Below are 24592 nucleotides of genomic sequence, written 5' to 3'. Positions count from 1 at the left end.
CATGCAAGATAATCTGTAATCTGTAAAGGGGAAGAAGATTCTGAGAAATAATTCACATTTATTGACATTTAATAATAGTCTGCCAACTGAATATTATCTCATTTTCCTCAGAGTCTAAGGCATCTTGTCATTTTGGCAGTGCAGGTCTCCAGCGGGGCCAGAGTCAATAGAAAGGTAGCCCATGCAGCTTCCAGCAAGCCAGGTGCTGTTGCCAGAACAAAACAAAAAGCTTGTTTGGCTCTGTTACGGATTCTTAAGTAGGAGAAGACAAACTAATAGTGGGTGAATAAACCACTCAGACCATCAGTAGTCCTTTGAACATGTTTTTAATGCTGTCTCTTTTGTTCTTGTAATAGGTTTAAATGTGTTCTAAAGCAACGCAGTAAGCATTAGCACAGCACTAAGCACAGGGAAATGCACAGGCAGCATTATTGCCATCACATGTCTACTGTGCTGCAAAACTGTACTTCACAGAATTACTCTATGGAGCCTTTCTTGAAATGTTTATGGCATAGACAAGAAAAAAAAAATTTCCTCATACCTATACAGAAGTAATCCTAGACGATGGAAATTTGGAACTATGACTGAGCAATGTTGTCACCGATGCAAGATAAACATATTTTAATTAGTTCAATTATTTTCCATTTACCATGAATAGGAATAGCAAAATTGAAACCATGTCTGCCGATATTTCCCATTTCTTCTTAGTAGCAGTAACCCTTCTTGAAGATGCTATTTCCAGCTGAGACAAGTAATATTTCTTTTCAGAAACCAGTTCACAGAATGACAAATCAACTCTCTTGTTTTATGCTGTGTAGTTTAACCTAAAAAAAAATTTATTTCCTCCCTTCCCACTTTTCTGTTCTGCCTGGGTAAATATGCACTCAAAACAGATATTGATGGAGCCTAGGGGATGCTAAAGAAACTAAGGAACAGTATTCAGAGAATCTGAGGAGGCAAAAATACTTTTTCCAAAAATAATTCTTCCAGTTGGCTCAGTTATTTCCCACAGAAGTGAACATGCTTAGTTGCAAACAAGGAGATAGAAAATTTGAGAAGGCTTTGCATTTACCTTTCATAAAGTAAAAAGGAGAAATATAGAAACAGGTAGCCCTGATGGACATTGCTTTGTGGGCACTGGACCAAAAGGAGCATATTGTTTACAGGAAAGTAGATAGGAGTTTTGTCAAGAAAAAAAAATCCATTTTTTGAAAATAGGTGCAAAGGCACATACATTTATTAAATATCAAGAGTAAAACTTTCTTCTGCTATAAACTTAAATTGATTATTATTCCTATAAAATCTCAATTCTGATAAGGAAATATTCTGTTTTCCTTACTCACTTGTAATAAATTTATGACAGGTTTTGTCAGGAAAATGTGTTACATCTACTGTATCATTCAGATGGTCAGTCTGCGTCTACCTGAGTGGTTTGTACAGCACAGTAGAGGGTGGATGAGTAGAAAAAAACAGTTGACATTGAGGATCCAGCTCCACAATGTATGCTGAGGCCAGGTTTTGCTTTGCATGCTGTCTCTTCTGTTCCTGCACAGTGTGTCTAAGTCAGCTCCACAGTGCAAAATAAAGCCCAAGAAGTGGGTCAGCTGAGATACTTCTTATCACACTCCTCAAACTAGAACATTCATGTAGATATTCCCCGCAATGTTCAGTTCCCAGGAACTAAGAAAACTGATGTAATTTAATACAGATTAATTCTTCAACAATATTTCTTGATAACAAAAGCAGAGAAGGAGTTTTGCTACAACAGGATCAGTTCATGATCAGCCAAGGAACAGCTTGACATTTGTGTATGTTGGCAGAGCAAATGCTTTCTCACTGAGAAAGAGAAGTTATTTACATATGACAGTTTCACAGATGATCAGGAACTAATTTCCTGTTTCGCAGACCTGATGAAAGTAAGATTTCTAAATTGTCTTCTACTTTTTTTTTGTAATCAATATGGAAAGGATACTAATGTTGGGAAAAGGTCCAGAAACGTCTTGTCTTAAAGATAGGTAACACCTAAAGAAGATAATGACATGTTTTTAATAACAAATTACTGCAGAGTTTTGGGAAATACACAGAAGTCTGAATTGTTTCAACTTCTTTCATTTGGACCTTAAATTAATTTCATTACTTTTGAGTATAATTGGAAAGCATGTTGCACAGTGTTCAAGATGCCGAAGATTTGGAATCTCCATTCAGAAATATAAAAAAATTTGCTCTCGACTCATGATTGAATTGGCAACAAAGAATATAAAGTACAAATAGAAAGCTGTGGATTAGTAGGACTTTACCAGGAGTTCCTGTAGTAGGTAAAGTTCTTGCTGAACGCAAGCCTGTCTAGCAATTGTGCCCTTCATTTATTCAGGTAAGCAGCTGTTCGTGAGATAGCTATTCCAGAAGGCTGCTGAGAAAAGAAGGAAGGAAAAAGTTACGATAATTTCATGCATCAAATGCAAATTGTATTCAATAAGGCATACATTTCTGTGGATAGTTTAGTCATTGGCTTAAAAATAGCAACCATAGGAACTCTACAGCAGACAGTAGTAAGGCTTTCATGTGAATATAGCAAGAAACAAGATTTCATGGCTTCTTTTGTTTGGGGCTGTTGGGAAAAAAAAGAATTTATGGTGTGTTTATGTGAAGGAAATGAGGAATCTTGATCTGATGTCCACAGATAATGGGTTGGAGTGGTAATTAGGTGATGTGACAGTGGTTTCGTTTTGGCCTCTACTTTCATGACTGTATCTTGCAATGGCATGCGTGCTGGATACATAAGATGCTGACGGGGAGAACAGAATAAATGTTGTAGCACTGAGGAGAGAATGAAGCTTTATATTGCTAAATTGTTCGTGCCTGGCTAGACTTCAAGAGGAGTTTAATAACCCTTCTGTTTTCATTTAAATCCATATGTTTATCTCTTCACTTTCTGTAAGTCTTTATCTGGCATTTCTCTAGTTTTTGAGAGGTTGTTAAAACTGGCAGATCACAACTGCAGTACTCTATTGCACAGAATTAACTGTGATCGTTCCTCATGCACAATGTGCACTGATTTCTGTTCATGAGCTTCTGGAGAATACAGGCCATCATGCAGTGTTGAATGGTAATTCAAGTAAAATATGTTCCTGGCACGTGGGTCGGTAGTATAACACAAAATATATATGAAAACAGGAGATGAATTTAATGTGGATTTATCCTCACAATGTTCCGCTAGTCTGATGCATTGTAAGGAATGGCTGTAATGGGACAAGATTTATTATTGCTTTCTCTTTGTAGAATAGTTTCATGCAGATAGAAATTTCCTTTTATTTTCTCATCATTTTTTCCTCATGTTTTCTTCAATCAGCAGCATTCAAAATATGTCTTTAGTTGTGTCTTTGCAACTGCATTTTCCTACTCTGACAAAGGCAGAATATGTTTTTGTGGATATTCTTAAGCATATAATATAGAGTTTGTTTTCTAAGGCCATTAACTCATTCATTAAAAGCTACTACTTTGATATTTGAGGATAAAGACTACACAAAAAGAATGATGTGCCTCACAAATCACTAAGAAGTATAGATAAATATGCTCCCATACTTTTCACAGTTGTCAGAATATATACTTGTTATGTGTGAAACTTGTTATGTATGAATATATCTGAACATACATTTGTATGCATCTTAAGTGTAAATCTCCTCCATTTATGGGGACTTCGAAGCAACCTTTCAATATTTTCCTTAATTTCATCTTTTACTGTGCTGTACTTTTTACAGCTGAATTGAAGAAATGAAGAAGGATTGGTAGGTCTCTCGTCTTGGTTCTCTAAGTGCTTGGATGTGAGAAAGAAGTACAGAAGAACTTCAGAAAGGAACCCCACAGTGCTAAGGGAAAGGGGAGAAGTCGGAGCAGAGAAGAGTTTTGAGGGGGTCAGAAGTAAGAGAAAGCAGCAGATGGAGTTTAATATGGGGGACAGAGAAGAGAATGGAGCAGCACAAATGCCTTCATTTGAGAGAGGAGTGGAGCCGAGAGGAATGGGGTGAGAGACTTACAAAGAGGGAGCAGAATAAGAGGAACATGGCTGAAGTTGAAAAGAAGATCTACGGGGAAAGACCTGAAATTCTGATTTTGTGGCAGATGCTGTGGACTTTGTCCCTGGATGGAAAGCAGAGAAACCAGGATGATGTGAAAATGCTTGCTTCCTCCTCCTGTGACAGAAGCAGGAAGGGAAATAGTTGGCTCCATCTCAGAGGCAGTTTTCTGACAAATCTGTGATGGGATCTGTGTAGAACTTCCCCCATGAGTCAGGAGACACTGCCTTTTAGATCTGCCTTTCTAATAGCACTCAGAATTCACTGCTTAAGGCCTCTTGTAAACAAGCCAAGCCTTCTGTTTGCGAGTGGCTCATGGTCCTGTTTCTGTTAAATGAGTTGCTATATGACAAGCTATAGGAACATCTTCCTTCCGTTCCTGGGATGGAGAGGACACACATTTGATTTTGGCTAAAGGTGTTTTTAGACCCAACTTGCTCCAGTGATATACATGTATTATATATATATGGTGAAACATAATTCTTCCCACTATGACAACATTCAGGAATGAGTTGGAAGTACTGCAGTAAGCTAGTTGAAGGAAAGAAGAAGAAGCACTCTAGTTTGAGATATGCTCTCAACAGGCTTTCCAAAGAACTGCCTGAATTTGGATGGAGGGCTGTTTGAAGTTGAAGGAGAAAAGAAGATAGTGCTCTGAACATGGAGAACTACACCTGAAGGCTCCATTAAATGACTGAAAAGAGGAAAAACCCTGCCTAGTACAAATATTAAGATTGCATATGATGATTCTTAGAAGACTTCTTCATGGAGCAAAGCTTGTGTCCTGGAATTGCGAATAGTACATTTTTGGTGCATCATAGTCACTGATGAAAAAGAAGTTAAACCCATACTGTGTTGAGACATATCATGAAAACACCATCCAAATAAACAAACAAACAAACAAACATTCCTGCAATTATGTATGTGGGAACCACAAACAGTTGAAGAATACAGCTTTTGTATATCCACAATTAACTAATGAACTGGTGAGCTCTGCAGTTGTCTGATTTGTACTCAGGCTGCTGACTTCGTGAAAAAGGTTTTTTGTTATCAGTCAGTTTCATTTCTGTCTAGTTTCCTTACTTTCTCATTATGACTGTTGGTAGGAAATACTGGAAGAAATAAATGCTTGAAGGTAACCTACCAGAATTTATTTGGTCAAATTCGTACTTTAAATCATCATGGTTTTTTTACACTCACTATCATATTTTGATGACTTTTAATTAGTAAAGCCCTTTATTAACAGAATATTCAAGAACAAAAGATACAGAAACTTCTTAGACTGACACATAAAGCCTGCAGATCTGTCTTTCTAGAAAGATCCTTGTGACTTGCACAGACACAGATGTGTAAATGCCACACTGCTAGAAGCCAGCCATCTGGACTTTGTAATCAAGCAGGTAAACAAATGGACCAGGCTCTTCGACATCTCTCAGATTATTGCTGATCATAATAACATTAACTTTTCCAAAGGTGTCTCTTTGCTTCATCACATTTCAAAGACTCCATTAATTTTGTTTTCACATGCTTAAATATTTATTTTGACCTTTTGCCTCCTGCTATAACCTCCTGGCTTGTTGGACCATCCAAATCAAAATACACTGATGTGTTCTGAATGGCCTTGCTGCTTGTATAAACACGCTGCATAAACAACTCTTGCAGAACAAAAGACCAAGTCCTCTGCTGTGCTGTAGAAAGTCTCTTTGTCCGTTTCAGATTATCCATACAGGTAGGAGCTGTGTTGAGATATGCCAGCTGGTTTTCCAGTCTTCTTACCCTGCATTCTTGCTGACATCCAGCTTTGTTTCCCTCCTCTGAGTAATGCTAAAGAAAAATCATCACCACGTTGTTCTCTGTTCACTGTGCAGGTGCCACTGCTGGAGTGCCGACTCTGCTTCTGGGCCTGGTGCTGCCTGCCCTCGCTGTCCTTGCCTACTCGGGATTCTGAATGTAGCTGGATTTACCTTGTCCTCACCCGAACACGAGGGACTCCCTTTGAAGAGGAGGACTGCAACTCTTGATTCCTGTGGCACCATCCTAAGCCAAATAAATTACACTTTAAAATAAATTACCCTACCGATTTCCTATGGACTTTAAAAGGACTGAGGCATCCAGGAACTCCTTCATTAAGTAAATCAACTTTTGAAAGGATAAGAAATATTTTTAACTTGTTCCAATATGCCTTATAAAAACACTTATGCTGATCTGTGACAGTTGCATGATTCGGTCCAATGGGGCAAGTTACAGTGTTAAAATCCAATAACATAGGCTGTACAGTGAAAGTAAAATCACCATACGTAGGTGCTTTAACTTGAATAACAAATTGTGAAATATAATAGAGATTGAAATGTTGATTGTATGTGATAAATGTAAGAGTACTACGTCTGTCTGTACTATCCTATATGTTTTGTGTACTGCATATTTTTGAATGGCCCCATCATCATTCATTGGGATTACTGGTTTTTTGAGAGACAGTCAAAGCAAAAACATTTTGTTCATTTTCACAGCTATATTTCTTGAGGCTATTGGATACAATTTGAAGGACTTGAAGTAAATGTCAACGGCAAGAAAAATTTTCTTTTAAATATGTTCAGAATACCTGAGACATTCATAGTATGCTCAGCTTAAAGGAGTTTACCTGTACTTCACTGACACTAGATTTACTGTATTTTTTTTCTTAAAACAGTTCTGTTGAAAATTCTGTTACGGTCATTGTTGACGATTTTAGGAGTGAAATGTCAGCGTTCAGGGAAGCAGCACAATATATCACTTTTGATTTAGTATTATTATTATTATTAAGGTAGCAATATAACACATAGAAGACTGAAGATATAGTATTAAGATCACCTAAATGGACCATGAAATGGTAGGATGCTTACGTTATTTTTTAAAGTAAAAAGATTTAAAATATAAAAAAAGAAATAGATATACAGTAAATGACACAAACAGAGTAGCACAGTTAAAAAATTATTATATTTACATTTCTATGCTGCAGATGCCAGGTGTTACCTTCCTGTGGTGAAGCGTACATTTGGGAGAACTATATGCTTTTTCAAGAATTTGATATTATTCTAATATTCATAGTGTTGTAAATAAGAGTTTTAAAGTTCTGGGACTGTTTCCCTGTTTGACAGAGTACTGAATGGTCCAACTGTGTGTTAATATATGAAAGTCAGCTCCCAAATGTCAGTTGAAACTAAATATTTGCTATGACCTTTGCAAAATGGGAATTCTATTAGAGGTAGAGAATGTTTTTGTTCTGACTGTGTCTAAAGTGTTTTAGTGTTTTTTTGGAGTTTGTTTTATTTTTTTAAGTTTTTAAAGAAATACACGTTCTTTATGTTTTCCATGGTATGCTGGGAATTAGTTTGAGTGTGAATGTTGAAGAAACACAGCGATACTGAATCAGATGGCTCGAGTAATAGTGCAATGTCTGATGCTTCAAGAATTATAAGCTTTGAATCATATTTTATTAGCACAACCTTGCTAGCTACTTAGAAATAGATTTTATCTTTTTAGAACTGATACTGTAGAGGTCCATAACAATATTTACATGAAGCAAGAATAGGCCTATTAATGATTTTCACCCCCTTCTTTAATTTGTATAATTTTGTACTATATATTTACATGTAGAAGTGTAGAATCTTCATCAAGAAGTATCAATAATACTGTTTTAGTTTAATTTTAACTATTTGTTACAATATGAAAATTTTTTAAATAGGTGAAAGTGATAACTTCCCTATAGAGGAATGTCAAAGTGTCAAGCACTACTCTGTTTCGTAAATTGTATCATTATTTGAAAGAGAAATGATCTGTCTTCATACATGACAAGCTAATATGCTGTAAGCCTTCTGTACAAAAAGAAATGTGTTTTATTGTATTTCATTTGGTTTTGTTCTTTTGCAGTATGACTCATTTTTATATAATCTACAGCCACAACTAAAACTTTTGCCAAATGCATGATTGCCTTTTACTTTTCTAATACATGGTGTAAAAAGCAAAACTGGTTAGTTTTTGCATGAAAATGACCTGGGAGGGAAAGCCACTTCCTTTTTTAAATCAGCAGCACAGATGAGGTAGGTCTCACGTACTCATCAGATAGTTCAAAGTTTTTCATTGTTTCACATAATTGTATAAATTCGACTGGGACCTGAAGTTTCAAATTGCTGTAAAGAAAAACTAACTAATGTATCATCTGCTTTAAAACGCAAGGTTCTTAATTAAAGTTTATATAGATAGACATATTTGTTGTTTCTTTATATTTCAGGAAACTTGATATTACTATTATTTGATACAGATGAATATTGAACTGTTTTTTTAGTTACTTTTTATCTTCTTTTTTTCTTTTTCAAATGAATAGAGCAGGACCGTGCTTTGTCCTTTTTATGAATGAAAAGTAAATTAAAGTTAAATAAATGTATTAATGTTACTCAAGATATAACAACTGTCTTTTGAATTAGAGCTTTCTGCTTTCACAATAATGATGCGGTTCTCTGTAGCAGTAAGAATGTGGTTAGAATGAAAGCCTGTGTATCCCTCCCTGGGTTCTTATGAGTTTAGCAGAACTGAAAGAGCTTCTGTGGGGTAAGGGTGGCTGTTTCACTTTGATTATAGGTGACATAGATTGAAAGATTTTCGTGACTGAGAGCTTTTCAGAACTTTTGGAAGGAAGAGTTAACCAAGTGTTAAGCTCTGCACCGATTCATACGTTGTATGATCACAATTTCAAGGGCTTACTTACATCAAAAATCTGAGAGGCTGCTGGCCTATTAGGGATCACTTTCAGACTCTAAGCTGCACCAAATGTAGCATGAAAGTTTATCTGTCGGTGAAGCTCACGATTATATTTCAGATCTTGGTTTCATTTATCTTCAGACATCCCAAAAGAGAAGAGCTGTTGACAGAATACATTTCATAGAATCATGGAATCATTTCGGTTGGAAAAGGCCTTCGTGGCCTGCACCTGAAGATTGTCTTGTCAACTGCAACAGAGATCAGACTGGGGAAGGGGATATTATGAGAGGTTTGATTTGGTATGTTTTGTATTTTATCCTGGTCTCTAAGAGAATTAAGTTTTTGATTCTCTGACTACCTGCTAATAATTCTGAATCTATTGGAAAGTGGCAGGTGAATTAAACAGCTTCATACTACAGAAATTCATAGCCTGATTAGAAAGTGAAGACTTAAATTAGAAATTTGGAACCAAGCAGGCAGCAGCAAGGTCAGTGTGTTTCCTGTTCTGGACACCCAGCCAGCAAACACCTCAGCTTGCCTTGCTCCTGCCTTGCCCAGGGCCTGCAGAGCACAGAGTGAGCGTATGCTGGGAGGAAGTCAGAACACATGGCATTGTAGGAGCTAAATGTAACAGAGGGAAACAGATCGCTGCAGCAACATGGGGAGGATTTGGGGAGAGAATATACATCCATAAGAGAAAATGTTTCATTATTTCCAGTCAACATAATTTCCAGATGAATTTGTTTTTGTTTGTGAAGTATCTCAAACAGCACTGTCTTTTCCTTCCACTCTAAAGGATGTCTGAAAAGACATATGAGAAGCCTTAACTTCAACTACCTTGACTATGATCTATTCTCTTGATTAATTTCTGGCATACATGCAGCTGTTCTGACATAGGGTTAGCTCGTGTTGTGTGATAAAAGTAAAATAATTATACTGGCAAAATGTCTGTTAGAAGTACTCTGCACCCACTAGGAGGAAGCACTAAACAGCACGGCAGCAAAAGCACTGCATTGAAGACTGGTTTCCATCAGGAAGTAAGCCTCAAGAGGATTGGGAGAGACTGTACAGGCACACCTCTCCAACTGGAGCTGTGTCATATGCTCTGGAGTGTGTCCTTTCCTGGACACCACTAATGGATTGACTGCAGAAACGAGAATTAAAGACCCACTTGGCTTCTCCTTCTCCATCCTTCTCTAGTATGGTAGGAGATAATGTTTTTCAAAGAGAACTCTTCTCTGCACCCACTTCAAATCTCATCCTGTACTGAATGAGTAAATAGGATAAATAAATGACTTCCCTAAACATGCCTGCTCACTGTGAAAGAGATCTAATTCTTAGCTATCTGATGGTGGAGAAGAAAACCCAACCTCGGCTGTGCTATGACAACATGCAAGGTCAGCCACTGGTAAAAAGGTAGACAGAGAATACAAAGACTGGGCCTCATACTATACAGATGGCTGGTAGGGTTCAGCAGCTTGTCCGTGTCAGCAGGCATGGATGGCAGCAAAGGGTGGGGAGCGCATAACCCCAGTGCACAGGCCCTGCACACAGATTACCCATGCAGGTACACTTCTGATTCTCACAGGAGGAAAGTAGAAAAGCACAGAGTCTCCAGAGGCATTCAGACTCAGGAACTGATCTTGCTCAGGTGGCTCCCTGCTATCAGCCTCTCTGCAGAGCCGGTAGCAGGGACATGACATATCTGTGGCCATAGCAGCTTTGTACTAGTAAGTGTATTGCCTGGGGCTCCTCTCTGGTACTGAGTTTGTTGGGCTTTGTCCCCTGACTGAACTGCTTATGCATCCTGACTGGGTCAACATGTTAATGTGATGGTTCAACCATATGGAGCATGGTATAATCTCAAAGCAGTATGGGGACATGAACAGGACTTTAAGACATGGCCCTGTGTGACAAGACCTTTGCTGATCCATCTCTTAAATCTTGTAATTGAACTGCTGTCATTTGCCTTGTGAGTCCACACGTAGACAATAATATTAATGAAATCATATGTAGCTTTCTCTACTACATCAGTGCAGAAAGACTTTTGCTATAAATATTGAGGCATATACTTCCGTCAGACCTCCTTAATGACAACACTCTGAAGCAATTAATTACAGATCATAGTTTAACTGTATTCTGGCAGAACACTCTAATGTATAACAGACTTTCTGTGGATTGACCTGTAGCTCAATGAGCTGTCAAAAAGCAGCCCATTTGCCAGGAAGCTTCTCTGCCTGCCAGAACACCACACTACCACTGCAGGCCTCCGAGATGTCTGCTGAGGCCCAGATGATGTATCTCCTGGCACCAGATTCCAAGGATCTTCAGCCAACCTCATTCTCTGGTTTGCTTTCCAGTAAAAAGTAGCTGATGGAATGATGCAAAAGGTTGGATCTGTAAATGTGAGCCTTGTACAGGTAGATAAACAAACAATAACAACAAAAGAATTGAGCAGTTTTTTGAGGTCGTTTTTAAACTTCAGGTTGACAGAGCCAAAAAAAGGTAGGCAAAATTATTCTACTCAGTTCTGCTCAATGGAGTTTTCTATCATTAACTTACAGCACTGACCTTTCTGTAGTGTTGCAGATGTGATTACATAGACAGTAGAAAAGGAGAAAAGATGGGAGAATGGTTCTGTTTAAGCAAAGGAGCAATCACTAGTTCAAACTCTCAATATGGAGCTAAATGTGCTAATAAAAATGACCTAGAAAACAGCATAAATACTTTATTTCAGTAACTATGTTGATATGCAGCACAATAACACTCGCCTTTGGAGTTTACTGATTCCAGAACATAGAAAAACTGGATTTTCTTAATAGAAACAGCATGATGGCCGACTTCATCTGTTTTTAGTCAGCAAACTGAGCAACCTAGGCAACTTCATTGTGTCAGGAACATAGGATCACAGAGGGCATAAACTTAGCTAACACAGTTTATTTCCTTATACTATTTGGTTCAAAATATCCTTTCTGGGATGTGATAACCTGATGGCTTCTGACCAATGTTCACTCCTGCACAAACCTCTCAGGCAAGTGCAAACTAAAACAGTCGTTTTCAAGATCAAAAATACTAAGACACTTTCCCTTTGTGTTTCTTTGTCTTTCTTCATCTTTTTCTCTGTGTTCTTTTCTGTCTCCATTCTTTCTCTCTTTTCTCCTTTTCTTCTTTCTCTCTTCCTCTGTCTTCCATTTCTTCTTTCTTCCATTTCTCAAAAGAAAATCAGAGCTAGGAATTTGAACATCAATGGTATAAAGCTGTCGGCAAAAAATATAATCTCTGATCAATCTCTGAAGAAAAACAGTCACTTACAGACTAGCTGTGTATTCAAGAGATTTTGGAGGTACTCAATTTCCCCAAAAACTCTAACATGAGAAAGAAATAAAAACTCTGTGACTTTTATTTCTTTCAGGCACTACATAGGCTTCTTCCAAAAGATGTGAATTGAATTTGGAGGATAAAGGTTATAATCCAGTAGTTTCGAAAGACTTGGCATCAGAATCACAGCTGTCTTAAAGGATTTTAAATCATGTGCTCTGAAATTCAAGCAAAATTTTATGTGTTTTGCATTATGTGGTGACTAACACAAAATTTCCCTTCTAATTTCATAGTGTAACTGATAGATAGTGGGATAGTAGCTTTTATTCCAATATACAGCATAGCAAAATCAGCGAAAAGAATACATTTGGCTTCACACTGGGTAACAGATTATTGCATTCATTATTTACTCAGCATAGCCAACTTTACTCCAACCCATCTCAGGTACCTCCACTACAAAAACCACGTGTGCCAGTTTAGGTACTTCTCAAAGAGCTGTTCAGCTCTCAGGTAGTCTGGGCACCTTCTGCTCATTTCTATTGCTCTCCATTAAGAGCAGTGCTCTGAGCCTAGATAGGATCCATCCACTATTGACCGAGCAAGATTTCCTTGGTGAAAGCCATCACTTTCTACAATGGGAGAAGAATTATTCTAATATTCATGGAAATCCCTCCTTCAAAAGCATCTATTTCCAACGGTATAGTGACAAGAAAATTTGATAGTTTAGGTAGTAACTCTATATTATATTGTTGCTGACAAACATTTTCAGAAAAGTGAGAAATAAGAACTGCACAACACACAATTTTCTGCAGTAAGATCTCAAAATACTGGAAAATTTAAACACCAGTGAAATACTTGACTTTTATGATACCACAAGTAAAATCCCGTGAGGCATCTGCTCAAGAGAAATAGACTTTGTAACCACCCTCGCAAAGATGAAACTCAGGGCAACCAAAGTGAAGAGTCAGTACTCTGAAATGTGCCACTGGAGAAATAACAGTAAAGAAGAAAGATTATTTCTAATGATATCATTAAAAATCAAAGTGTTGTTGACAGCATTAGCTTTTCAGAAATTAATGAGCTAGAACTTTCTGTGAGAATTACTGCTTATAAAATGCAATCATACTGACGCTATGCCAGAAGCTGTGATGTTTACCAAGAATTAATTTATAAACTCAAAACTCAAAGCAAACCAACTCCAATTATGACCTCTAAAAAGTGCTAGTAAATATAAGATGCAAAAATCTCATGAGAAAGTATACTTTTATAACTACATGTACAACATGAAAACTAGAAGAACCTATGCTAAAATTACAAATATGTAATTAGCATTTGAAGCATTTCCCTCCCTATGTTTATTTCTAAAAGGTGGTGCTGTGGATTCTGATTTCCATATTCCTGTCCTAACAGCTATTAATTTTTCACTGGGATAGTGTTCTTTGCCAATTTCAGGCAACAGGATCTGTTGTGAGAGGTTTGTTTTGTTTCCTTGTTTTAATTGCAGATGGATTTACCCGAGCAGGAGGCTTTGAAAGAGTGGCAGGTGGGAAGTAAGAGCATATCTCAAGATAGCCATCTCTCAGCAAACTCCGCAGATCTGTTCAAAAACGGGCTAGATCTATTTCCTTTGAAGATTTCTCTTCTTTCCTAGAGCCAATCTCTACTGGGAATGATCAAAGAAGAAAATGCAGAATGAGCCACCCTCAGTCCAGAAAGGACTTTTCTTTGCAGTGGGCCAAAGTGGCTGGTAAGGGATCCAGGGATCTACTGTGGCTGTGACATCTCTATTCCTGCTATCACTACCTGCAAAAGCAGGCAGTATTGCCATACTAAGTCTCCACAAATATGCTGTTGTGATCACAGACAAGGAAAAAGATCTCCATTATATTGTGTCTTACTGCTGGTGAAGCTAGGAACCATAGAGAAAGCAGTATGAAGTACTTCTGGAAAGTTTTATTACTTTCTGCATCAAAATGATTAAAAACTGCTACAAATCAAAGATTACAGAGATACAAAAAGTCAGCAATGAGCAGACCCCAGCCTAGAATAAGCAGATACAGTGAGAGAATGTGCCCACACCTCATGGATTTACTCATGAGCTGAAGGGATGGAACAGGTTTATCAATATAATATGGTGCAGTGAATGTCTTTTTGTCTTTGTCTTTCACAATGTCGCTCTGCATTTTCTGTATCCACTTCAACATTTGAAACAGTGAGAACATATACATGTTCTTTTTATCATGTTATTAAATATGCCTAGTGTTGTTTTGACATCTTCATGATTTTCACTGGCTTGCTTCGGTGACTATGGGAATAATCCACTACGTCCAGACTACTAGTGCCACATACTTAGAAATAATTTATCTTTTTGAACCTGTAGGCATTTTGAAATTTCAACTGCCCTGTAGCAAGCTGCTGAGTGCATTTGTTGAGTCATAGCAGTTTGTGCTATTTCTATTGATTTTATTAACTACAAGGCGAATTCTTCTCTGGTCTAGAAGTGAACACTGTCTTCTACTTTATGTACCGTTCCAAAATTGAGAGTGTCTGCGTTCAATTTGCTTAAACAGCCATGTAAGGGGTTAAATAGTAGTTATTCCAAGTATGCAGTTATTAAGCTTTTCTGTGTCATAACTGCTAGCAAAATCTAGATAATGCAAATGTACACTGAACTAGGGGCATATGAAAAAAACCATTATGTGTATTTGTGAAGATACCCAGTAAAGTATCCATCTGTAAGGCTTTCTGACATTCTTTAACTCAGAACAGGAAGCCCCCATTGATTTTATTTATAAAGTGTACATTCAATAAGAGATTGAAAGTAATTCATATTTTAAAATACAAACAAACAAAAAATCAATAAGCATGAAATCTAGTAATAAATGTGGAATTAAGATGTTTTGAAAAAAAATCCTTCAGTTATGGATGCTAATGCTTCAGGCCATTAAGCATCAAAAATTAATTTTCTGGAATGGATGTATTAAAATTACCACTCATTAGAAGCTGATGACTGCCAGATGTTAATAAGATATTCCTAAATTATTATCATTAGGTATAATAATGACTAAGCTCGTGAAGTGTTTCTTGTTTATGGGCCTTTAAACCACAGCATGTGGACCAACGTCTGGATACATGTTTTTAAATGAAAATGCATTATATAAAAGTCTGTTCTCTACGAGATAATGAGAAGGAAAAATAACATTTCAGACTATAATAGTCTAAGAATTTTTTTAGGTCAGTCTTCCACTTTCAGGTAGATACATTTCTTGGTGAAGCCTACATCCATTATTTACTTAATTGGTTCCTGTACACTAGATAAACTGACAAAGAGATCAACCTTTGTTGTCATTCGGATAAATGGCACACATTTTTATATTTATTTTTGCTTTATTATCTATTTTAAATAGGATCCAGGACAGCAGAAAATCTGATCCTGCCTAAAGGTATCTATGGCAGGTGCTGACTGTGATGACTGATGATATTGCAGACTCAAGCTGGGAGGATTGTTTCTGGAGGATGCCTGCAGCAGAGGTATAGAAGAATTGCTTTTCTCTCTGAAATACTTATTTTCTAAATATTGTGATATTTCAATGTATCTCCAGCCTTCTGTTGTTTGCTACATCATGTCACAATCTGTGCTGCTGAATAACTTTAAAAGCTAGAAAGGAATTTCTAAGCTCTCATTTAATTCACAATGAGTGCTGTACTCCGCAGTAATATGAAGGGGTAGGAACACCCTGAACTAGATTTCCATCCAGTAATGAGTGTTAGGGGAGTTCATTTGTCAAATCTTGGTGTATCTGAAATTACACTGAACTCTGTAGAGCAGGCTTTCATTTCAGGTTGATTAAATCCAGTCAAGAGACTTGTGATCCTGGTCGAAATCTCACAGAGCCTGACCTACGGGGCTGTGGAAGCTTTTGCCCTCCCGGGCAGAGCTGAGATTTGCTGAGTAATTCTGTAGGCAAAGGAGCCTACAAAGTAAGAAAGTCTGCACCTGCAGCAGGAGGAGAAACAAGTGCCAGGTTGTTTCCTCACTGATCTACTATCCCTCAGATGTGTGCACCAGAGCCAACTCTGCGCATCCACAAGGACACTGACTTCAGGAAATAACTTTCACCTACTCAAGACCTTTTTATCATAGCAGTTCAGTGCCTTTGAGCTGTGCTTGGAGATCTCATGAACCATACCTAAGAAAAGTGATGATTTAGCAGCTACATATTGTTATGGTAAGAATTAAAGCACGTATGGAAAGTCAATTTTCTCTACCACTTCGGTTGTTTGCAGTGTTTTAAGATATCTAACAGTAAGTTTTGAGCTGGAAGAATTTCTCAAATAACATTAATTTTACCACCATATTTTCTGTTTACCCTAATCCTGCCATGTAAAATTTTTTTTTTATTCTTTCTTTGGATGAAGTAGAGCTAGCTGAGCTTAGCACATATGCTAAAGACCTGAACAGCAAGATTGACTCGTTTAAATCCAGTTCTCAAAGTGTAAAACTCCCAACAGTTTGAAAGCATAACTTTCATAACTCTTTCTCCAGAGAAATCTGGGAAAGTAGCAGCAAAATGTGGAGATAGTTCCCTATGGTTGTTCCTTTTCACAGCATGTTTGCATTTATTCACTGCCAGCCAGGTCCTGGAGTCTCTCTGGAAAGATGAGCAGGGCCCAAGTGCCCCACATGTTACTCAAGTAATGACAGACAAGGGGAATAAGTGAATCTTCCTATCTCTTAGTTAATGAATGCATTCCAAATCTGTCATGAAGGTGTGTTTTTTGGTTTTTTTTTTGTTTAAGTGCTCTGTGGAGTTGCAAATCCCAGCTTCAGCTCCATGTGTGACTCAACAGGGTACTGACAGGGCCAACATTGTCATCAGGATTTCAGTCCCCTCCGTCCTTTCTCTAAATATTTTTCTCTACTGTCATTCCCTGCTACCTAATTGAATGTACAGGATTGAATTAGTGGTCCAGACAACTGATGGATGTGAAAATAAACTTCCAGCTGAGCCAGAAGCTGACAGGAGGCAAAGTTCTTGTGAAAAGACAGTGCTTTCCTCGGCCAAAAGTGCCTCCTTCCTTCTAACTAGGCAAGCATGTCCTTTGCACCTCAGGGTCCCATTACCTAAGAGCCAGCTTTCACTGCTGTGACGCTTCAGGGACCCAGGAGTTTGAACAAGGCTTCTATGAGGCTCATTAGCTTGTGGGATGATGTCAGCAGCCTTCTGTTTATGCCTACTGACATATATTAGACACCTACTGGCTGAAGTAACAGCTGAGCAATGTTTTTTTGAAGATATCAGTGGCGCCTAACTAGTGGGATCAGGCTCCTACATACCTTTGAGGTGCACAGCCAAGGAGATTAAGTGGCTTGCCCAGAGTCACAAAGGAAATCTATGGCAGAGCCAGGAACTGAAACCAACTTTCTGACTTAACCACAAGATTACCATCCTTCCATGTATAAAATTATTAATTCTGATGCTTGTCAGGAAGCCTGGGGCACAGGATGGGTACTTATTAATTGGAGCCAGACACATAAACATTCACATTGATTTAGGTATTCATTTATTTAAAACTAGATGAAAGAACAATCTGGTATCTCATTTGGGATCTTACTTTAGTCATTCTCCTCCTGGTTTACATAGAGTTGAGGATGCACTGGAAACTGACCAGATTTTCCCCGTATATGGAACCCTTGCTTATGGGCCTATACATGCAGTAGGACTCATTACAAGTTGGGAAGGTTGGTTTCGCCATATATCATCCCAGTCCATCTTTCAGATATAGACAGTGTTGTCACACATTCCTGGCTGGAGTTTGTTTCTTCATTAAGCCAATGTGCCAACAGAGTATTTCTGCTAGTCTGCGTTCAGCTCAATTGCTTCTAATTCTGTGGTTTTTTCATTATTCTTTTTTCCCTTGAGAAACAGAAAAAGAAAATATCCAGGGAAGATGGAGGACACAGCGCTGCCAAGGTTTAGATACTGAACTGGGATGCCTGTGTTAGGAAACGAGTCTCCCTATCCTTGATGCAGTCAGAGGAAGAGGGTAACTTTGGGGGTGACTCAAGGAGGAGCCTAGTTTGCAGGCTCTGACTTGCCCTCTGGGGGAGACAGCCTGTCTGCTCTATCAGGAGAGCCCAGGGCGGCAAGGCTGGCAAATGTAGGCACTGAGGCATTTAAATTAGTGTGCTTTTAATACATTCCTTACACCTTGCACACCTCCTGTTTATGCTTGTGGTACTGGAGAGAGGATCATGGAAACACTGGATGTTGTATTCTGAGCTGATATGTTGCTAGAGGAGGAATAAACCAGCAAGATTAAACTCACCCTGTAACAATGCTAATGTGAATAACCGCAGGTACATTCCAGTTCTGGGGTTTCAAGAACAAGAGGATTGTTGAGACTTTTGTGGCACCTAACCAGAGCCTTCCCAATCAAATCCCAACAAGGAAACCCACCGACACATTGGGCAGAGTAAGGTAGTGGTGCTGGGAATGCTGCTGAGGAAAGTGAACTCCAGGAGTGGAGAGATCAGAAATGAATTTACAGCTTAGGCTACATGGACTGTAAAGCTATGTACATTATGTATGCCCCATCTACTTTGTAGCTGTGCTTAACCACATGGAGAATATCAGAAGTTTTGTTGGTCGCCATGTAATGTATGTCACTGACAGAATATCCTAGGGCAAAATATTTTGGGGTTAGGTTATATTTTGGCCAGATGATAAACCAGGTACGTAGGTCTTGTAAACCAGGTTGATGTATCTTAACTCATACACTTGGTAGCCAGCTTTGTATCTGGTTATTTCTGATGAGCATTTTACAGTACTACGTGAGCACTGCACCATGTGCAGTATATTTCACTCTGCAACGGTTTGGTGATGTATGGAATTAATATTATGAATCTTCATAGTTATGGGCCTGTAAGTCCTAAATGTAAACAAGTAAAAGCACACAAGTCATTGTTAAGTGTTATAGATTATTTATTGTTGCTCCTCCTGAAAATGAAATGTCTTCTATATATGTACTCATACAGTATCTCTTCCATCTGCAACTTGCCAAAAAAAAAATGCAACGTTTGCAGTTCAGCATTTGGATTATTTGAATAACACAGTGTGCCTTAGCATGACAAACACAAGCATGATATAAGTAACATCTAGATACAGGGACAATAGCAGCAAATAGCAGCCAAGGAAGATGTATGTAGTCAGCTTTCCCATTCAGAGTCAGTGTCAGCCTTCCTTTTCTGTACGTTTTACTCATGCTGGAGTTTACAGTACATGTAGTCACAGTCAAGCCGCAATGCTGCTGGTCTCAATGGAAATTACTGTGTTCTTGGCCCTTTTGAAATTTAGGTTACTTACACAGCATCCATATTTTGACTTCTGTTCTAGGCATATCTTCACCTACCTATTTTGTGGTACTATCTACACCCATATTTTCAAATGGAAAAAACTGTATCTACATACCCAGTCTTAATTTTGAGTATGTTGAGATAGATTTGGATGCTTGCTCTGCAGGTGTTTCAAAGACACTGGGTTTTTTTCAACCATTATTTTTTCCTAGTTTCTCAGTGTTAATCCTGCACCTAGGTGCTATGTCTGGATTAGCTATTTTTTGGCAGGGTGTGCTGTGTGGGTCCTTGTTCACTGAGGCAGCATCCTTATGGCTTTTGCTTTTGGAGAACTTTCCAAATCAAGTCTTTGAAAAGGGGGGCATCGAGAGGATTTGGACTAGGGAACAGTTTTTGAAGGTGTTAGGAAACTTAGAGGCTAGTTTAGGGAATGAGAAGTCTGTGAGAAGTGGAGTGGAGAGAAGCATTATAGGCTGTGGTCGTGATTTAGGAGTTTAGCAGTAACACTGTGAGACAAGAAAAAGATGAAGTACCAGAGAAGTGAGAAATGGGCATCAGAGAAGGATACACGTAAAAGTTTTGTCTTTAGAATAATCTCAAAGTTGTTTAGAACCTTGAATGTCTAAATACACCTTCTCTCAATCTGATAATGAAATCATTTTGTTCTAGAAGATCACCTTCTTTAACTAATTCACTCAACTCAATGACAAACCACATTTTTTTTTAAATATTCTCCTCATTTGCTGATCTATTTACAGAGACTTTTTTGCATATGTGTATATACATGTTTGCTTTTCTTTTTCTTCCTCCATTTCTTATCTTTCCCCTGTAAGCACCGACACTCTGTGTTTATCCTTTCTTGGCTGCTGCCCAAAATACTGCCATCAGAACAAATCTGTAGAATAAGTGGTGAGCTTTTTTTGCTTTTTTTTTTTTTTTTTTCAAAGGAATGTAAACAGACAATAAATTGTTATGGGTTTTGCCCACAGAATCCATGCAGCTTTGATTGTTGGTACTTGTTTTATTTTGTTTAATTTGTTGTTTGGAAATGTTTGGGGTTGGTTTGTTTTTGCAAGATAACTACCTTAAGCCCCAGAGAATGGGTATGACAGTGCGAGAGGTGGTTTTGGGTTATTGCAGGCAAAATCCCAGGATTGCTGAGGAACTCCTGGAGGCACCAAACAGGTCAAGACAGGCTGACCTCTCCTCTTGGCTTCAGGGTAGCTGCCCACAGAGGTGTCACAGCAGACTCTGGCATTGTGGACAGACTAAGAAAACTTACGGATTTTTCCACATGGATTTCTATGAGCTTGAGGCAATCTTCTACCAAGGGCTGTATTAAAGATGGGAACAAAACAAGTTGTCTACACAAAAGTTGCTATATAAAGAAAAGGAAAAAAACAAAAACAAAAACAAAAAACTTAGCCAGCTGTGGCTACTGCAGGAGGATAATTTAAGGCTTCCAGTGAGGAGAAGAGCAGAAGAAGGAAAGCAGAGGGCTCTGTAGCAGCTTTGGCCCCAAACTTTTCCTTACTCCAAAGGAATCATTAGGTTGTTGCTGGCACAGGTTTGTTCAGCTTCCAGAAACACGCTAGAGCAAGTGCATGATTTCTTTATGTGATTAAGCTGTATGGATACTCTAAGAGCATCATAGTATCGTAACATGATTGAACCTTTACACTGCACTTGTGTCACAGGTTGTCCACACTAAATTAATTATGTGATCCTTAAAGCTGCAGCTGTGAATGATATAGTCACCTGGCCTGGAGTGCCAAATAGAAGCAGCTGAAGACTGGTCAGTTATTTGTGATGTGCCAGTGGCTTCAGAAAATGCCTGGTTAATCATTTATCAGAAAACTGGGCTAGGCTTTCACTCCAATACCATGACTGACAGCATACTACCAAGTCCATCCTGTGTGCAGAGTAATCCACTCACCAGGTACAGCTGGATGCCTTCATGTATTCCCCATAGACCATATTTGCTTGGCTAATTGCGAAATATTTTTGCATGAGAATCAAACAAAAGGCAGACAAGTGGGAAACTGTTCTATTCTATCTTAATAATGCTGGATAATTGATAATTGTGGAGAGTAGGGTGGTCTTTTCTAAGAGACACTCAGAGTAGGACTGTGAATAAATACCCATAGAGAACTCGATTAGAAAACTATGAGAAGAATTTTGCTATACTGTAGTTAAAAGCTATACCCTTCTGGAAGTGCCAATTTCTTAAATTTCTTTTTACAAGATGGGGAACTGAGTGCTTTGGATAATATATTGAAATACAAGACAAGTGCAGAAAAAAACCCTCCAGGATGAGCACAAGGTCATATTTCTGCCACCCCTTACTCTGTGTGCTTCCTGTTACTTACTGGACGTGTGCAGGGAAACATGACAAAAAGGGGAAGGAAGCACATGTGAGGTTCACAGTTGCTGTCCTGCTACAGGTCTCCCTTCTCTCCCAGAAAAGAAACAATGGTGTGTTAGGACTATGTTTTTCTAATCAGTTGTTGACGTAAAACTTGATTATTTTCCTTCTTCTGGTGCCTAAGGACAAGACAAAGATTTGCAACACATGAAGCAAACAGCAAAAAGCAGGCAGTGACTAAAAAAAAAAGAAAGCTCTAGATTAAAGAAAGAGGAAAATTTAGACCACCTAAGAAAGGTGCTTGGATCTCCAGCTCTGAGATTCCTGCCTTCAAACACTGATTCATGTCAAGCTTTACAGTTCAAGTAGGAATATAGGGTAGGTATAGAGGTGCACCTGAATTCCCAGAGCATTTTGGCCCTCGAGTGCCTGCATTAGGGCTACCTTCAACTACAGAGCAGGACGACCTTCATGTCCATCCCTGGAGTGATGGTCTGTTATTGTGGGTGTAGAATTGCTGAGGCTGTCTCCATGCTGGTGGTACCAGCTTGTTCCTCAGATGGGCTCTGAGCTGTAGTCTCCTTTAGAAGATGCAGCTGGATAATTCCTGTCTCCCAAGGGAATGGTTTTACTATCAGCTGGTACAACATCCCAAAAGGAGGCCAGGAAAATCATAGAGTCACCAAGGTTGGAAAAGACCTCTAAAACCATCCAGTCCAACCATCCACCTATCACCAATATTTCCCACTGAACCATGTTCATTGTATAACATCTAAATATTGGATATGTCCTAGTTCTCCTGACAAATGAAGGCCCTTCCTGACAGGAACACAGGTATTGTGGGATGGAAAGAGAAAGTGAAGTGTAGCCCAGTAGCTAAAGACTCAGCTGGGGGAAGCTCTCCAGCTGAGGTGCAGGCAGTGGGCTTCTCTTACTGGAATCTCCTTCTTCCATTGCCGAGAAGTGGGCAGGCTGGCAGTGGATGTGGTTTCATAGTTCTTTTCTGCAGAAGTTATCTATGAAGGAAAGTGGCAGCAAGAGCCCACTTCTCCTCTATTTACTGCTTTATCAGGTTGCTCCTCAAGAGAGTCCTGTGCCCTCCTCCACACCCAGCCAAGCCCAGATCATTGAGCAGAGAACACCAGCAGAGCTGCACAATCCCTCTTGGGAAGGGGATTTGCCTGGTTTGGGACTGATAGTGAAGCCAGACCAGGACTTTGGTAAGTCTCTTACAAAGAGTGGGGTTGTAAGGGGTGGCTTTCAGTGTGCAATCCTTCCTACCTCTGAGGAACAACTAAATTGTCCTGGCATGACCTCAGAACAGTTTCTGATTTCTTCTTGTGTCATTGTCACTGTTGATACAGTCCAAAAGATTTTAGGATGCAAATTTTATCAGAACAATGTCCAACATTTGAGGTGGACTCCACATGAGTGTCTGGCGTTTCAAACTGATGGCTCTCTCAGCTGTGCAATATGCTTGACTAATTCCCTGGGTAATACTAGGAGCTGGCAGGAAGAGAGCTTAAAGAAAAACTAATGAAGTATAATAAAATGTATCAGTAAATTGTATTTAACATTCTGCATTATTTACTACTGAAAGATGGTTGTCTGCATGAAAAGATAGTAGATAGAGCACAAGGCCTGTAAAGAGATGTGCTTCTCCCAGCAGTGCATTGAGTGGCTAAAATAAGAAGAAAAAAGTAATGCAGTGGATGTGATTGAAACAGCAGCAATCTAACAACTCCCTCTTCTGGGATCCAACTAACCTGGAAATAGAAATACTCTGAAGTAATCACTTTATTTAATCTGCACCTGGGGACATGTTCAGCTTCAGCTTTGCCTCTGATGCCTTTTGAACTTGGGGGTCACTATTTTTCTCCTTAAACATTCGAGGAAGACTCCTACCAAAATTTATACCAATAACAGAACAATGCATATGAGGCATTATTATTATGTGGGTCAGGAATGTTAGTAACTGACTCTTTATTATTTGTCTCAATAGGCTTAGGCCCAGAGGCATTACTGCAGTGTAGTTTATTTGGGTAAATGGACTCCTTCAGACATATTTATGAAGACAATCCTTTGTAATAGATTTTAAAGTGGTTTCAGCATAGATTTAGCTTCCAGTTGGCTACGTGAAAAATGTGATATCCCATCATTTTTCTAAGCCATTATTCACTTTCATTTTTGCGTTTTCAGAATCCATGTGTAATATGACACTTGCTACTGTGATTTATGGCTTTAGGTGAACAATATGCTGCATGTGCTGTTAATCATACTGGATAGAATCCAGAGACATTAAAATGCTCATCTTCTCTCCTTCGTGCTAATGAGTTTTGATTTCTACCCTGTCAGCAGGATTTATTTATTAGAGCATCATGTTTGTGATTCTACACAGTAGCTCAAGTGTCAGTGATGTCCTCCTGGTACCCTTTATTCCCTCCTCCTTAATGCTGTTTGGACACAAAAGAAAAGTTGTGTGCTGGCTTGGCTTACGAGGCACTGCCTGAATGTATGCTTTGGGCGCTAAGATCATAATGGGAATAAATACAGGAATTTGGGAACAGATATTAAAAAAAGAAACTGGTCAAATTTGGGAAATACATCTTATAATAATACTCTGGATATTAAGTATTTTGCCTGGAGTAGGTGGAGTCATTTTTTTTCTACAGGATTGAGCAAAGGTGAGAAATTTAGAGCTCCTGATATCTAATAACAGCTCTAGAAGAAAGAATTTTCTTGGTT

At 38.6% G+C, this 24592-nt stretch overlaps 1 protein-coding gene across 1 annotated transcript in view; it reads left to right on the top strand.

Annotated features, from left to right (window-relative positions):
• CNTN1 (contactin 1) overlaps positions 1–8313 on the top strand; it is a 237724-nt gene extending 229411 nt beyond the window's left edge. The window contains exon 25 of the mRNA XM_052668980.1: positions 5942–8313. Coding sequence (XP_052524940.1) covers positions 5942–6021 — 80 coding nt within the window. The 3' untranslated portion in view covers positions 6022–8313. The remainder of the gene's footprint in view (positions 1–5941) is intronic.
• Positions 8314–24592: the final 16279 nt, after the last annotated feature.

This window comes from Tympanuchus pallidicinctus, unplaced genomic scaffold (assembly GCF_026119805.1).
Source record: "Tympanuchus pallidicinctus isolate F22 unplaced genomic scaffold, pur_lepc_1.0 scaffold8, whole genome shotgun sequence".
NCBI lineage: Eukaryota > Metazoa > Chordata > Aves > Galliformes > Phasianidae > Tympanuchus > Tympanuchus pallidicinctus.
Note: the sequence above shows the minus strand (reverse complement) of the source record. Positions and strands in the feature narration are given on the sequence as shown.